This window comes from Saccopteryx bilineata, chromosome 2 (genome assembly GCF_036850765.1).
Source record: "Saccopteryx bilineata isolate mSacBil1 chromosome 2, mSacBil1_pri_phased_curated, whole genome shotgun sequence".
Classification (NCBI taxonomy): domain Eukaryota; kingdom Metazoa; phylum Chordata; class Mammalia; order Chiroptera; family Emballonuridae; genus Saccopteryx; species Saccopteryx bilineata.
The window spans coordinates 263109030-263125582 of record NC_089491.1 but is presented as its reverse complement, the minus strand read 5'-3'; the positions used below and the strand labels follow the sequence as shown (position 1 = coordinate 263125582).

Here is a 16553-nt window from a genome sequence, read left to right as displayed (position 1 = left end):
AGGTAGAGCCCTACTTCTCAGAGCTCCCCCCAGAGCCCCAGGACTGGGTTCTTCCGCATCTGGCCTGGAGGCTCAAAAGTGGCTCTTTTTGCAGGGCTGAATGCATCCAGAGAGGGGTGTCACCGTCACAGGCACAGGGACTGGGCTCCAACCTTGTCACAGAGGTGCGTGTCTACAACTGGTTTGCCAATCGGCGCAAGGAAGAAGCCTTTCGGCTCAAACTGGCCATGGACACGTACAGCGGGCCGCCGTCGGGGCCGGGCCCGAGCCCTGCACTGCCCGCACACAGCTCCCCCGGCATGCCCCCACCTGCCCTCTCCCCCAGCAAGGTCCATGGTGAGTGCTATGTGGACAGGAGGATTGGCACAGTGGGTAGAGGGAGAGTTGGGGAGCACTGCCCCAGTGGCAAAAGCCACCTAAACCTCGTAGCACTTCAGTTTGGTTCCAGGCATTCTATTTACACTATTCTATCCACCCCTCATCCCTCCCCTCCACTGACCACAACATGTGTCCACTCCACTCTCATCACTCTGATTTGGGTTACTTCAATTCATTTATTTCAGATCAAATCAACTCAATTCATTTTTGGTTCAATTCAAGTCAGTTCTATTCTGTTCACTCCATTATAATCCAATTTGTGCATTTAAATTCAGTAGTTTCATCCAGTCTATTTCCCAATCGCCCCATTTAACTAAAAATATAATTCAAGGAAGTTCAGTTAATTTTGTATGGCCCAGTTCAATGCAATCCAATTCAATTTGATTCAATTCAACTCAAGCTCGATTGATTTCAGGTTCTATTCAACTAGATTTGGTTTCCTTCAACGAATTCCAGTACGTTCTAGTCAACTCCATTTGCTGCAGTTTATTAGCATCAGTTCAGTTTGGTTCAGTTGTCTTTTATTGAGCACCTACAGCATGGCAGCTATAGCAGTAGGCATGGGGGCAGGCATGGAGCTGATAAAACGCAGCCTTTGTGTTCAGGAGTTGGGGGCAGCCAGCGCAGGGCCTGGTGGGAGCTGGACAGTTTGCTGGTTGCTTAAAGATGGGGCAAGTGGCCTAGCAAACCAACACAGCGAGGAGTGAGGAGGACCCTGCAGGGCAGGAAAGTGGGGTGTTGAGGCTGGACACTGCTCCCCCTCCAGGTGTGCGCTATGGACAGTCTGCAACAAGTGAGGGGGTGGAAGCGCCCTCAAGCAGTGGCAGTTCCTTGGTGACAGTATCTGCACCTTTGCACCAAGTGTCCCCCACAGGCCTAGAGCCCAGTCACAGCCTGCTGAGCACTGAAGCCAAGCTGGTGAGTATTCTCCCCAGGTAGGGAAGGCCCTTCCAACCCCATCTTCCTTTGGTTGGGAGACATGGTCCCCAGGGAGGCAGTGGGTGGCCCCACCCTCACTTAGCTTGGCCTCCCCTTCAAGGTCTCGGCAGCTGGGGGTCCCCTACCCCCTGTCAGCACCCTGACAGCGCTGCACAGCTTGGAGCAGACATCCCCAGGCCTCAACCAGCAGCCCCAGAACCTCATCATGGCCTCCCTTCCTGGGGTCATGGCCATTGGGGCTGGTGAGCCCACCTCCCTGGGCTCTACGTTCACCAACACAGGCGCCTCCACCCTGGTCATTGGTAAGCTGGTGGTATGGAGGGCATCTGGGGGGGGGGCTCAGGTGGCTCCCACATACCCCAAGAGCTACAGAGCCTCTGGGACTTATTCAGTCATTCACTCAAGTATTGATTGACTGCTGACTGTACCAGGCTATGTGCTGTATCAGAGATACACAGGTAAACCAAACAGACCAACATCTCAACGACTCAGTGGGGGCGGGGGGTGGTGGTGGCAGACAGCAAACAGAATCCATACATTATATGGTGCCTCAGGAGAGAAAAAGTCTGTGGGAAAAACAGCAGCAGAAGTGGTATAAACATTTTCTAGGGTTTCTATTTTAATGCTCAGAAGACTTTATTTACAGGAACTATTATGCAGCTCAATACAGGTTGGGGCAAAAGTAGGTTTATAGTTGTGAGTATACGAAACATAGTTTATTTATTTTTTCCTTCCCATGGATTTGAGAAGGGGGGAGAGAGAGAGAGAGAGAGAGAGAGAGAGAGAGAGAGAGAGAGAGAAGCATCAACTCATCTCTCCTACCTCCATCCAGTTGTGCACTCATTGACTGCTTCTAGTACATGCCCTGACCGGGGGTCAAATCCATGACTTCTGGCACACTGGGTCGGCACTATGCACTGAGGAACCCAGCTAGGGTCCAGAGTTTACTCTTGTATTATTTTCCTATGAATATGAAACACGGTTTCTTCTTCTCTTTCCCTTCCCCTTCCCCTTTCACTTTCCCTTTCCCTTTCCCTTTCCCTCCCCACCCCTCCCTTCCCCTCTCCTTTCCTTTATTTTTAGACAGAGAGGGAGACTGACAGGACAGAGAGAGAGAGAAAAACACTGATTTGTTGTTCCACTTATTCATGCCATCATTGGTAGATTCTTTTTTTTTTTTCCAGAGACAGAGAGAGAGTCAGAGAGAGGGATAGACAGGGACAGACAGACAAGAATGGAGAGATGAGAAGATCAGTCATTAGTTTTTCATTGCACGTTGCAACACCTTGATTGCTTTCTCATACGTGCCTTGATCGCAGGCCTTCAGCAGTCCGAGTAACCCCTTGCTTGAGCCAGCGAGCTTGGGCTCAAGCTGGTGAGCTTTTGCTCAAACCAGATGAGCCCTCGCTCAAGCTGGCGACCTCAGGGTCTTGAACCTGGGTCTTCCGCATCCCAGTCCGACACTCTATCCACTGCGCCACTGCCCGGTCAGGCATTGGTAGATTCTTGTATATGCTCTGACTGGGGATCAAACCCACAACCTCAGCATGTCAGGACAATGCTTTCACCAACTGAGCTACCTGACCAGGGCCATATTCTTGTATTATTTCCCATAGGAATAACTGTAAGCCTACTTTTGCACCACCTTGTATATAAGACAGACGGGCAGCTTCTGGGAGAGGAAAACAGAATTAAGTCCAGGGCCTTTGCACTGCTGTGGAACCCAGGGCTCCAGGGAACTTAGATCCACCTCCTGCCCATATAATAATGAGCCAGAGGCTCAGAGAAAGGGAGTGACTTGCCAAAGCCACCTGAGTTAGAGACAGGTCTTAGTGCAAAGGTATTTCCTGTCTTCTTTACCTCCTCCCCCACCCACTGGCTCTGGGAGGTCTGGGAGGGAGGGCTGGTGTCCCAGGGGACCTGGGGAGGCAGTGGAGGTGGTTGGCCTGGCTGACTCCTGCCCCTCCTGCCCCAGGTCTGGCCTCCACGCAGGCACAGAGTGTGCCGGTCATCAACAGCATGGGCAGCAGCCTGACCACCCTGCAGCCTGTCCAGTTCTCCCAGCCACTGCATCCTTCCTACCAGCAGCCACTCATGCCCCCTGTGCAGAGCCACATGGCCCAGAACCCATTCATGGCCACCATGGCCCAGCTGCAGAGCCCCCATGGTGAGCACAGGGGAAGGGGCTGATCTAGCAGATACTGTGATCTCCGTTTTGGTCTGAAACAAGTGTGCCTGTGACAGAGGGGGCTCTGAGGGCGCTTGGATGGGTATCTGGCCAGAATGTGCTTCCATGTGTGAATGTGTGCGGCCACGTGTACAAGTGTGAGTTGATACACATTTGGGTGTTCATCAGGGTTTAAAGCGCAATTCTCAATGTGAGAAGATGTGTTTTCCTACTAGTGTCTGTTTTTGTGTGGGGTAGCTACAGGTGAAACTTTGGGTTACCTTTTGAAGAGGCCCCTGGGGGCTGGAGACACACTGCCCTCTGCCCTACTCATGCCCTCATGGGGGCACCAGCCTTCCCCTCTGAGGCCTGTGTTCAGTGTAAGAGCACCCGTGCCTTCTGTTCCCGCCAAGCCAGGCTGAGCCAGCCCCGGGAGCTGGGGAGAGGGTCCACACCCTTTGTCTGGAGCTCCATTTTGGAACTCAGCCCTGAGTCCCCAACCACTGCCCCATCAGGCCATTTCTCAGGCCTCTCACCTGACTTCCCCCAGAGCGCCCAGCCCTGAGGCCCTTCTGGGAGGGGCTCCAGCTCAGCCCAGGGTGCCACACCTGTGCCCTCTCCTGTCTTCTTCCTGGCCAGCCCTTTACAGCCACAAGCCCGAGGTGGCCCAGTACACCCACACGGGCCTGCTCCCGCAGACCATGCTCATCACCGACACCACCAACCTGAGTGCCCTGGCCAGCCTCACACCCACCAAGCAGGTAAGGCCGGCGCTGCCCCGCCCCACCCTCGGGCCCTCCTCAGAGAGCACCCTGGGGCTCAGGAAGCTGCTCTGTTCCCCCAGGTCTTTGCCTCAGACACCGAGGCCTCCAGCGAGTCTGGGCTTCACACGCCAGCCTCTCAGGCCACCACCATCCACATCCCCAGCCAGGACCCTGCCGGCATCCAGCACTTGCAGCCTTCCCACAGGCTCAGCGCCAGCCCCACAGGTGAGGGCCTTTCCTGTCCCCTCCTTTGCTGCGTGTGTAGCAGATGGGGCAGGAGGCAGGTTTTTGGAGGGCACCCTGTGCTGCCCTTAAGTGAGCCAAGAGGAGTGTAAACCACAGAAAAATGGGTACATCTTCCAGAAACATATTTCTCATTGACTTAGTTGAGGAAAGAGACAAAGCCATGGAAGGAAGAATAACGGGGCCGGCTGTGGCTGGAAGTGGCTCAGGGATGTGCTGGTTTGGTTCAGATTTAGCATTTCTTTGAATCGTTGCCATCATTTAAAAAAAAAACAAAAAAACAGGAGCTTTCAGCAAGAAATCCAGATTTCTGGCATCTCTTGGAAAATTGGAAGGACTCATGTTTCCACATAGCAACAGAGTGTGGGCTCTTCTGGCCACCACATCTGACTTGACCCATCCATTTCCATTCCCCTGAGCCAAGTCTGCAACCTACAAGGTTACCGTGAAGGCAGGCCGTTGGGCTAGGAGGCCTGAGGCAGCTACCTGTTAAGTATGCAACTTTGGGCACATTTTGTTACCTCTCTGTGAGCCTCGTGCCCTCCGCCCAGCTCTGGTGGCTGCAGTGACAGTTACTGAGGGCTCGTGGTCCAGGCAGCCTGCTTTACCCGTGAGGCGCATGTCATCCTCATTTTACAGAGAAAGCAGACACTCGAAGAGGTGACGGACGTGGCCTTGCCTCTCACAGCTACGAGGTGGCAGAGCCAGGGCTCAAACCCAGGTCAAACTCAAAGCCCAAACTCTCTTTTTTAAATAAAAGAGTTTATTTAGAGTCACAGGTAGAAACAGTGAGCTGTAGAAGAAATGAGCATAGGAAACAAGTTACAGAGGCAAAAGAAGTGCCCTGGGAGTTTAGGACAGAGAAAGGTAAAGGTAACATGCCTGGGGGTCTTTGAAGAGGTGGGGGGATGGGGGGAGCCAGAGCCCATTCTCTTTCAACCACTGGCATCGGTCAGGCTTCTCCCAAAACACAGAGCCAATAGGAACACATACATCTTCAAGGAATCGGCTCATGTGATTGTGCTGGCACCAAGGAAAGCTGTAGTCAGGTCAGCAGGGGGGAAGGCCGGCAGGAGTTGGCACTGCAGTCTTGAGTCAGAAATCCTTCTCTGGGCAATATCAGCTTTTGCTCTTAAGGCCTTCAACTGATTGGGTGAGGCCCACCCACACTACTGAAAGACATCTTTAATTTAAGTCAAGTGACTGTAGGTGTTAACCACATTTACAAAATACCTTCACAGCACCACTCTGATTAGCATTTGGTCCGAAGATTGGGTAATACAGCCTAGCCAAGTACCCAAGTACTGATGCCAAAAACTAACCACCTCACCATGTCACCAAGGTTTCTCTAACATTTCCACTAAAATGTCCTGAGGACGCCACTCCCTGGGTGTCCCCAGAGCTTGGCTAGGGGCTATGAAGAAGTCCTACCTCCCCTGTCCCAAGTGCCTCCGGGGATGAGTGGGAGGGGTCAGGACAGGCTTGGTGGGCAGCCAGCAGCTTCATTTGCCTCTGTAGTGTCCTCCAGCAGCCTGGTGTTGTACCAGAGCTCCGAATCCACCAATGGCCACAGCCACCTGCTGCCATCCAACCACAGCGTCATCGAGACCTTCATCTCCACGCAGATGGCCTCATCTTCCCAGTAACCACAGCAACCGCCTCCCAGGGGCTGGCACCTGAAGTCTGCACAGCCTGCTTGGGGTGGGGACCAGAACATCTGAGCCTGCAAAACCTTTGCTACCACAGAGCTTCTGCCCTTCCCTGGAAAGCTGTGCCTTGGTCCCCAGCCAGCTCTGCCAGAATCAGAGAGGGGGTGTGCTGAGGTGCCCCAACCCAAAGAGGGCTGCTTCGGCACACAAGGGGGAACTGTGGAGAGCTGGGAAGCAGAGCCTGTTCCTGGAAGGACATGGGAAAGACTATCCCTAGTGCTCCGGGTAAATCTTGTCACTCAGAACAGAAGGCAATAGGCTTTGGTCCAGTACTCCAGCCGGGGCCTGTGGAGAGCCCTAGCCCTAGCCACTCTTCTCAGGACACAAGCCTGTGCAGCTGACTCACTGAACTCCGAGAGAGGCCCTAGAACAATGCAGCCCCATGCTGTCACCTACGCCCTGTGCAGGCCACTCCATCCTGTCCCCCTTCCTGCTACTGACTCACATGCCCATTTGTACCCACCTCAAATACGCATTCCCTGAGGGGCTACTATTTGTGGGGGCCTGGGGCACAAATGCCCAAGTCCTCAGGGAGCTTAAGCTAATGGCGATGGCATCAGGGCTCTCTGGCTTCCCTTGTCCTAAGCCATCACCCTCCCTGGATCCTGTGACCTCGTTTTCTGGGACATTCATTCCGGAGCATCATGACTTATGCTGCCAGGCGGGCATGGTGCCTCTATGGAAAAGCCCCCCTCAAGAATAGGACACTGTCCTTGCTCCTGGGAACCTTGTGATTCTGTGCCTGGTGCTAAGTCCTGGGGCAGCAACTCCTCTGGCCTCTCTGGCCCTGCAGACCCTCCCTGGGCGGGGGGAGACACTGCTGAGCTCAAAGGGCAGCAAGGTCTGAGCAGCTAGCAGAACGAAGGTGCCCAAAGGAAGCAGAGATGCAAGATCAGGAGAGAGGAGCCACCTGTGTGGACAAGACTCGTGCCAGGAAGCCTAGGGGCCTGCATGGCTGAGGGATGAGGAGATCCAGGCAGATGCAGCCCCTGAGAGGCCTGCGCCCGAGTGCCACCAGAGGGATAAGACAGCTGTGTAAGTCCGGAGCTCCTGTGACCTCATCTCCCTGAGGTTGCTGCAGGTAACCTGGCCCGCGTAGACCACCTCCATCTCAGGACTGAGGAAGGCTGCACCCCTGCAGCTTGCAGCCAGCTAAGGGCAAACCTGTACATTATTTAACTTTTAGTAAAGTAAACGAGGAATGTGTCGGAAACTTCTTGTCATCCACATATTGCCCAGATGGGGTTGGGCCAGCAGAGGGAGGCACGGTGGGCCAGGGGCCTGAGGAGGGAGCGTCCGGTGCACACAGACTCTCACCGAATCTCCGAGGCAAGGTGCTGAAGCCAGAAAGTTATCTTCACTTTGAGCTTCTGCTCCTTCTTGCCCTGGTGCACGAAACCCAGTCCATAAGTGCTGTGTCAATTCCTAAAGTCTTAAAGCTGAGGTGTAGGAACCTATCTTGGGGTGTAGGCAGGAGGGCCCTCCTGTGTGATGCTTACTCAAGATTCAGCACTGACCAGGAGGCAGTACCCAGTCACTTTGTTTCATGTTGGGTCTGAAAACTTATTTTCAATAATCTGGTTGGGACATGATCACATGTGGTATGTTCATGAATATGGAGAAAGAAAATTCTGGAAAACAGGGAGGGGGGATCTCTTTTTCAGACAATGTTAGATCAATTTATGCAGCATAGAGGGAGAAGTTCATAATCTTTGGGCCTTGGCACCTCAGTGACCCCTTCCTTCATTTTCTTATGAAGACTGTCTCCCACACCAGGCTGAGTAGGTGGGGGTGGGGGGAAGGAAGGTCTCCCTTTACTCGCTCTCCTCAGGCAGTACTGGGGAGATGGAAACTTCACCACTTGGCCATCAGTCTCAAATAACGGGAAGCTCCTTCTTCCCGAGACCACAGAATGTTCTAGTCCACAGGTCTGCCCCAGCCGCCTGTGGGAGCACAGGAGGGCAGGTCTTGCTCAGGCTTCTCACTCTATAACCATGGCTTTGCCCCGACTCTTGGGCAAGCCCTGATCCTGGGTGGCGTCTGGTCTTGCCAGACAAATCCTTGAACTTGGAGAGGGAGGCAGGGCTTAGAAAGGCCTCTTCCAGGTGGGTGCCTCATCATCGGGACTAGTCGGCCCCGTGCCCATGCCTGGGGTCAGTTTGCAGGCACGGCTGCTGCTCTCTTTGATGGTTGGAACGAGGAAGCCTCACTGGCCTTCTTTGCCTTTTTCTTCCTTTTCTTCTTTTTGGTCCCAAGTGACACGTGGTCTCCGTTGAGCTTGGCTGACTCCTTCTCCTGCTTCCCGACTGTGGCCTTGCTTGTGGTGGTGGCTGTGGTCAAGTCCGTGCTGGCCTCTTTCTTGGCTTTATTTTTCAACTTCCTTTTTTTCTTCTTCGCCTCTTTGTCCACCTTGACAGGGCCATGGATGGCGGACTCCTGGAGGATGTCAGTGGCGGACACAGCTGCCTCCCGGCACCGCTGCCACTCCTCACCGCTGTCCTCACTGCTGCAAGGGGAGGGCAGTGTGGCTCAGCTGGAGTTGAGACCGAACCACAAAGCGGCCACTCAAGAGAGGCCACGGGGGAGGCTGGTAGAGAGCTCAGGCTCAGGAGTGAGGCAGACCTGGGTTCCAACACTGGCTTCTCTGCTTCCCAGCTATGAGACCTCATTAAGTGACCTCTCTGCCCCTCAGCATCTTCATCTATAAAAATGGGGATCTTCATGAAGCCCAGGCCTCACAGGATGCCCAAGGAGTGAGGCACCGGGTAAAACATGGGAGCTCAAAAGGCAGTAAACCTCCAATGCCAACCCCCAGTTGAGCTTCTTCCCCCTCCGTGGGTGAGTACTATTTCTCAAGCTAACTGACAGGGCTCCTTGTTAGCCTGGACCTCACTGAAGTCAGCTTGGCTATTCTGGGACACTGACCAACACAGAAAATGGGCAAACCCAAGGGAATCCGAGGAGAGGGTGTGCGATCTCACCTGGAGCTGGATGGCAGTCGCTTCCGGCGGGGCTGGGGAGAAGCTTCCCTCTTGGGGCCTTCAGGGACAGAGGTGAAGAAAAGGCGGAAGCCTAAAACCCACAGGGGCAGAGTCAGCTCTCCAGGTGCCAAGGCTGCCCTGCCTCTGCCCTAAAAGAGCTGCCAATCCAGAGGCAAAGACCCAGGAGTTGCTCTGGTCTAACCATGGAGTGAGGTCTCACGGGATGAGGAGCGTGCTTGGTGACAGCTGGAGCCAGAGGACAGGGTGCCGAGGGACGCCAACTGCCAAGTCAGGTCAGCAACCCCTCAGCGCCTTTTGGAAGTCAGCAGTCAAGCCTCCTGCTTAAGGCAGCCTCCTAAGCAGCAAATGAGTTTGGCCCGAAACAGAAACTCAGACGGGGGAACCAAGCAATGTGGTGGTAAGGAACTCCTGCTCAGGGTCAGACAAAAGGGGTCACCTCAGGTAAGTGCCTTCCTTCCTCAGAGTCTCAGCTTCCCTATAGTCCTCCCTGTAAGTGGGGGTATCACATGGTACCTGCCCCAGAGCGGGCTGCATAGATGGAAGAAGATAATGTATCAAAACCACGCTCCAGCCCTGGCCGGTTGGCTCAGCGGTAGAGCGTCGGCCTAGCGTGCGGAGGACCCGGGTTCGATTCCCGGCCAGGGCACACAGGAGAAGCGCCCATTTGCTTCTCCACCCCTCCGCCGCGCTTTCCTCTCTGTCTCTCTCTTCCCCTCCCGCAGCCAAGGCTCCATTGGAGCAGGGATGGCCCGGGCGTTGGGGATGGCTCTGTGGCCTCTGCCTCAGGCGCTAGAGTGGCTCTGGTCGCAATATGGCGACGCCCAGGATGGGCAGAGCATCGCCCCCTGGTGGGCAGAGCGTCGCCCCTGGTGGGCGTGCCAGGTGGATCCCGGTCGGGCGCATGCGGGAGTCTGTCTGACTGTCTCTCCCTGTTTCCAGCTTCAGAAAAATGGAAAAAAAAAAACAAAAACAAAACCATGCTCCAGACACACAGTAGGTACCTCCTAACTGATAGCTGATATTAGCAGATAACTACAGCTAGTGCTCGACTTACGACCACGATTGGTTCCAACAGACCAGTCGTAACACGATTTGGTCATTGAGTAGGCTATATGTGCAGTACTGTGAAATGATGTTATAAAAATCTTTAAGTCATATTTTATAATAATTTTCTTTCATTATTGTGATATATACTATAATTTTCTTTGTTCATTTTATGCCATTTGTATCATCTCTATACCATTTTGTTTATTTTTACATTCGTCAGGTTTAAGTAAAACACTGCATTACCAGTACAACTGGTTTAATATTTGCAAAGACAATTTCCTCTTGGTAGACATCTTGGGAGGGGTTTGATGAAAAATATCCAAGACACAAAACATAAATTGCTGTACTGAGTTTGGGATAACAGTTGAAATGGTGCACGTGGAAATGGTAGTGCTGCCGGAAGCTGGTCCGCACTGTCGTACGCCCAGCTGGGCAATGCTTGTGCTGCCAGACATGGAGCAGTTGTGGCTAGCGATTGTGGTCGTGAAGTCGAATGGTCGTAAGTTGCATAGGTCGTAAGTTGATCAATATTTGTACTCACCATCATCCTCTGGGGTGACGTTCTGTACCTCAGCCTTTGTTGGCTCCTTCACAACTTCTGAGATGGTAATGGAACTGAGAGAAGAGGAGATGGTTGATTTAGGGTAAGATTTTGGGCACCAACAACAACAAAAAATTTTTTTAATTAAAACAATTTTTTTAAAATTATTTTTATTTATTTATTCATTTTAGAGGAGAGAGAAAGAGGCAGAGAGGGAGAGAGAGAAGAGGGGAGGAACAGGAAGCTTCAACTCCCATATGTGCCTTGACCGAGCAATCCCAGGGTTTTGAACTGGCAACCTCAGCATTCCAGGTCGATGCTTTATCCACTGCGCCACCACAGGTCAGGCAAAGCAATTTTTTTAAGTGGAAGGAATGGGGCATGTCATCTTAAATGCAAAAGGCGATAGCAACTGGCCTGATAAGAATGCTAACACCCAAAGCCATAACCTGCTGAACAGCCCCTGCCCGCTCAAACTGCAGTGCTTCATTTGTTTAAACCCTATTTTAGCCTGACCAGGTGGTGGTGCAGTGGATAGAGCGTCGGACTGGGATGCAGAAGGACCCAGGTTCAAGACCCCGAGGTTGCCAGCTTGAGCGCGGGCTCATCTGGTTTGAGCAAAAAAGAAAAGAAAAAAAAAAAGCTCACCAGCTTGGACCCAAGGTCCAAGGGGTTACTTGGTCTGCTGAAGGCCCGCAGTTAAGGCACATATGAGAAAGCAATCAATGAACAACTAAGGTGTCACAACGAAAAACTGATGATTGATGCTTCTCATCTCTCTCCATTCCTATCTGTCTGTCCCTATCTATCCCTCTCTGACTCTCTTTCTGTCCCTGTAAAAAAAATAAAAAATAAAAATAAACCCCACTTTATCCCAGGAAATGTTGAGGATTTTTGAGATACTCATAGTACAACAAAAGGAATGCAATTTTCAAATAGGTCAAAGAGAAAATAAACACAAGAAGGACAGAAAGAGCTGAAAGTATGGTGAGAAATCCTATACACTTGCTAGAGAGTGGGCACATATCTTACTCTGAGCTTCCTGGCAGCAAGCATGAAAAGAGAGATCTGACCAGTCTAGAGAAATGGTTCAGAGGTCAGCTTATAGAGCAGAGGAGACCTGGGTTGTGTTTTGTTCCTTTTTTTTCAATTTTTAATTTTTTAAAAAATTTGAGATAACTAGATTGATATGCAGTTCCAGGAAATAATACAGAGAGATTCCATATACTCTTTACCCAGTCTGTCCCTACGGTAACTCAGTTACCATAACTGCAGTTCAATATCACACCCAGGAAACTGATATTGATACAATCCATTGGCCTTATTCAGATTTCAGAGACTTGGGTTTAGAATCCTGTCTTTGTCAATTGCTAACTGTGTCCCCTTTGGCAAGTGACTTCATCTCTGTAAGCCTCTGTTACTCATCTGCACACGGGAGTCCCTACCTCTTAGGGTTGTCACTGGATTAAACGAGATAGTGGACATCAAGCATCTAGCACAGAGCCTGGCCACAATGAGGTACTCAGTAAATGGTAGCTATGATGATGATTAATATCATCATAATATGAAGTTACTTTCATAGGACCTCTAACAAAAATAAGCCCTCTCTCCAGAAGGACAGAGCAGGAAGAACTGCTGAGCCCAGGAAGCATGTCTCTGGTGAATGCTGACAGGGAAGTCACCTCAGAATATGGAGAACAATGCTCTCAACACGGTCCTCACAGCAGACACAGCAACATGCTGGGCACTTTCTCCTAACTGTCTTCCACATGTGCCAAAGGCATCCCATGAAGTCCCAGACAGGAGATCAGACAGGGAAGAGGGACTAGAGAGGATGCCGCCCGGTGCCTGACTCTGATCCGGCATCTAACAAATGGTTCAACACTGGCCCCTTGGGTGCATTTGGCAATGTCTGTAGACATTTTTGGTTGTCATTACTGTTGAGGAAAGTGCTACTAGGATCTAGTGGGCAGAGGCCAGGGATAGTGTAAGCCACCCTCCAATGCACAGGATAGCCCCCACAACCAAGAAACATCCAGTCCAAAACGTTAATAGTGCTAAGGCTGAATAACCCTGATCTCATGCAAGGGGCCAACTGGAGTATCACTAAGTCACTATGGAAATAAATACAGAAACAATGCAGGGAATATCCTGATCATGACTGACCAGCATCCTGCTGGAGTTCCACCTGGGGAGATGTCTGGTGTGGATCCCTGTAGTGCTAAGTGGGCCGTTTACCTCAAAGCTGAAGAGTCAGAAAGAAAAACTGTGCCCACAGCTTGAAGTGTCAACTGACTATCCTAAACATCTCCTACACTCACAAACTGGGGAACTGGCACTATGTCATGTTGTTCCAGGCTGCTGAGGTGTGGTCCAACATTCTGTCTCAGAAAAGCAGCTGGTTTACACTGTGGAAAGGCTCACTTGTCCTTTCTGGTATCTGCTTCAAAGTGAAGAACTCTGAACTCTGGCTTGAACATCCTCACCTCCCTTTCTAAACCTGTTCAGCCAATCAGGACTGGATCTAGACCATTGTATCCCGAAAGGAGTCTCATGTTACACTATCAGTCCTCCATAAAGAAAGGCAGCAGCCAAGTGAGTCTAGAAACTCCTGCGCTGAAAAGTTACACAGATCTCGCTACTGCAAGAATTCTAAGAGCCTTGATTAAGTAATTATGGATCACAATCTTCAAGGGCACGTGAGGGTCTGCAGACTGTAGTGTTTCTCAACTTCTTTGTTGTTAAGACCCTTTTGTTCTAGTCACACTTTGGACTAGTATTCCTTGTCGCCTATTTTAAAAATGCTGACCTAGATCTTTACAAATTGTATTCTCCAATGTAAGGGAGACTGGCCTAGTGCCTGACATATGGAAAGCACCCGAGTAGTAATTCTGTCTGTCCCTTGACCTTTTATGAATGAGTTCTTGCTTCTCAGGTTCCTTTCTCATCTCAGGGCAGAACAATGCAGTGCCTAAGAGCAAGGTGTTTGGAGTCACATACCTGGGTTTGAGTCCTAGCTCTGCTCCTTACCTCCTGTGACTTCAAGCAAATGTTTATTCTCACAAAGAGCCTGTGTCTACTCATCTAGAAAATGATAGGACCTATGTGGTCAGGTGCTTATGAATGCAATGAAGTGACGTATGCCACATACTTTCCACAGCACCTACTTGCACACTGTGAGCTCAGCCACTACAAGCCATTACTATTCCTATTAATGAGGGCAGGAGAAGAGAATGTATGCTTTTGGTTACCTGTCCAGCAGGGCTCCCAGCTTCTTAGCTACGTGGGCTCGGAATTCAGGTGTGGTCTGAAGCTCGTTGCCATCTTGTTCATGCTCATCCACCTTATGCCTACAACACACACACAAAGTCCTCACTTCCTGCCAGCTCAGAAGCTACCCAGATAAGGGCAGGGACAACATGGGCCTTGTTCGCCCTGGTATCCCATGGTTTCACCTCACATTGACACACAGTAGGGGACCAACATTTGCTGAGTGGATACGAAACTTGAGCCCCAAGTGCACTGTACCTGAGGCTTGGCTGGGCAGTTGGCAACTGATTATTTGCAGCGTCTGTGGAAATAACGAAAACTGAGACATTTATAGAGGAAATGACAATAACAATATTGCTGTGTATCAGGTATAATTTTAAGTGATTGATATGTATAACTCATTGAATCTTCCCAACAACCCCATTCGAGAGGTCACCATTATCTCCATTTGCAGAAGAGGAAACTATAAAATAACTTAGCCAGAGTCAAAGAGTTAATAAATGACAATTAATAAATGAGTTGGGATGAGGACATAGTCAACTAGCTCCAGAGCCTCTCTCTTTTTTTTTTTTTTTTTTCTTTTTTTTATTTATTTATTTATTTTTTCATTTTTCTGAAGCTGGAAACAGGGAGAGACAGTCAGACAGACTCCCGCATGCGCCAGACCGGGATCCACCCGGCCCGCCCACCAGGGGCGGTGCTCTGCCCCCCAGGGGGCGATGCTCTGCCCATCCTGGGCGTCGCCATATTGTGACCAGAGCCACTCTAGCGCCTGAGGCAGAGGCCACAGAGCCATGCCCAGCGCCCGGGCCATCTCTGCTCCAATGGAGCCTTGGCTGCGGGAGGGGAAGAGAGAGACAGAGAGGAAAGCGCGGCGGAGGGGTGGAGAAGCAAATGGGCGCTTCTCCTGTGTGCCCTGGCCGGGAATCGAACCCGGGTCCTCCGCACGCTAGGCCGACGCTCTACCGCTGAGCCAACCGGCCAGGGCCAGAGCCTCTCTCTTAACCACCATGATGAACAGGCAGGTCTACAAGTAAGTTCTTATTTATTTTTTAGAGAGAGAGAGAAGGGGGAGGAGCGGGAAGCATCAACTCCCAGTAGTTGCTTCTCCTATGCGCCTTAATTAGGCAAGCCCAGGGTTTTGAACCAGAAATCTCAGCATTCCAGGTCAATGTTTTATGTACTGTGCAACCACAAAGTCAGGCTAAGTGTAATTTGATTCCAGCATTTACTGAGCGCCTACTACGTACCTAGCAGTGTCTAAAAGTCATTGTAATTTTAAAGTAGGAATGAGTGTAAGTAATTTTCTCACATTTTATTGTGAATAAAATGTCCTTCCTGTATCTGCAAAGACTGTAATGCAGGGGTAGTCAACCTTTTTATACTTACCGCCCACTTTTGTATCTGTTAGTAGTAAAATTTTCTAACCGCCCACCGGTTCCACAGTCATGGTGATTTATAAAGTAGGGAAGTAATTTTACTTCATAAAATTTATAAAGCAGAGTTACAGCAAGTTAAAACATATAATAATAGTTACTTACCAAGTACTTTATGTCGGATTTTTGCTAAGTTTGGCAAAATAAATCTTTATAAAACAACTTACTATAGTTAAATCTATCTTTTTATTTATACTTTGGTTGCTCCACTACTGCTCACCATGAAAGCTGAAATGCCCACTAGTGGGCGGTAGGGACCAGGTTGACTACCACTGCTGTAATGGGATATGAAAATCTGTGACTTTTGATAGGTGAAAGTAACAGGTACCATCAAAGTTACTCATAGCTTGTTGCTCACATGAAGAAGGGGAAGAGATGCTAAATTTCAAAGAGAGGTTAATGAAAGTACAGATGAAATATCTTTCCCATTCCATATTCATATTCTGGATTATGATTAAGTACCCGTATGATGAGGAGTTTGGACTTATTCCCGGGGCACTAGGGAGTCACGATGAGACTTATGTGTTGGACACAGCTCACTGGCAGACCCGGGGTGTGAAAATGTGTTGCAAGCGGGGAAAGGCTTAATGTGAGAATCCAGAGAGGTGGCTGTAGCAGTCATTTCGGAGAGCTGGCCGGCTGCCCAGTGTGCTGCAGTGACGATGGGCCAACTTAAGCTGATTCAAGAGACATTCAAATACAGTACCTCAGTTTCCCTGACGGGGATAATGAAACAACCCACGCAGCTGCACCAGCCTGTGCTTTGATTCTGAACCCTATTCAGTCCCTGGAGCTCTCTTGCAAAAAAGAACGCGAGTCCCGGTGACACCTTCATCACCATCCATCCTCGCAGACCCCAGGGGAAGATCCTATGCCCTTCGACCAGACTGCTCGAAACAGTCCCCTACCAGCCGTTTTCTTCTTCGATTCTTTCGGGCGCAGCTCCAAACCCCAGGCCGGCATTGCCGCCTCACGGCACCGCGCCAGCTCCTCCCCATCGCTGCTGCTGTTGCTGCTGCTTTCCAAGTCACTCATGGAACCTCTGGGCGCCGGCATC

General features: G+C 50.7%; 2 protein-coding genes across 3 annotated transcripts in view; one reads left to right on the top strand and one right to left on the bottom strand.

Moving 5' to 3' along the window:
• Positions 1–8316, top strand: part of HNF1A (HNF1 homeobox A) — a 20992-nt gene extending 12676 nt beyond the window's left edge. Inside the window, exons 4-10 of the mRNA XM_066260403.1 lie at positions 95–336; positions 1145–1296; positions 1418–1619; positions 3293–3484; positions 4124–4245; positions 4329–4473; positions 6010–8316. Of these exons, the coding sequence (XP_066116500.1) occupies positions 95–336; positions 1145–1296; positions 1418–1619; positions 3293–3484; positions 4124–4245; positions 4329–4473; positions 6010–6137 (1183 nt within the window). The 3' untranslated portion in view covers positions 6138–8316. The remainder of the gene's footprint in view (positions 1–94; positions 337–1144; positions 1297–1417; positions 1620–3292; positions 3485–4123; positions 4246–4328; positions 4474–6009) is intronic.
• C2H12orf43 (chromosome 2 C12orf43 homolog) lies at positions 7875–16553 on the bottom strand. 2 transcript variants are annotated; one of them, XM_066260418.1, is made up of 6 exons: positions 16405–16553; positions 14319–14361; positions 14042–14140; positions 10791–10864; positions 9182–9272; positions 7875–8706 (listed from the first exon to the last, which is right to left on the bottom strand). In XM_066260418.1, exons 1-6 carry the CDS (start codon positions 16550–16552, stop codon positions 8355–8357), a joined length of 807 nt encoding a protein of 268 aa, XP_066116515.1. In that variant the 5' UTR covers position 16553; the 3' UTR covers positions 7875–8354. The 2 variants fall into 2 exon arrangements, with proteins under 2 accessions (XP_066116515.1, XP_066116516.1); XM_066260419.1 differs by having other exon boundaries at positions 7875–8703.

Coding starts and splice junctions, on each gene's coding strand:
- C2H12orf43 (XM_066260418.1), bottom strand. CDS start 16,552: ATGCCGGCGCCCAGAGGTTCCATGAGTGACTTGGAAAGCAGCAGCAAC. Junction 14,362..16,404: donor ATCGAAGAAGAAAACGGCTG/GTAGGGGACTGT, acceptor TTATTTCCACAG/ACGCTGCAAATAATCAGTTG. Junction 9,273..10,790: donor CGTCACCCCAGAGGATGATG/GTGAGTACAAAT, acceptor TGTGGGTTTTAG/GCTTCCGCCTTTTCTTCACC.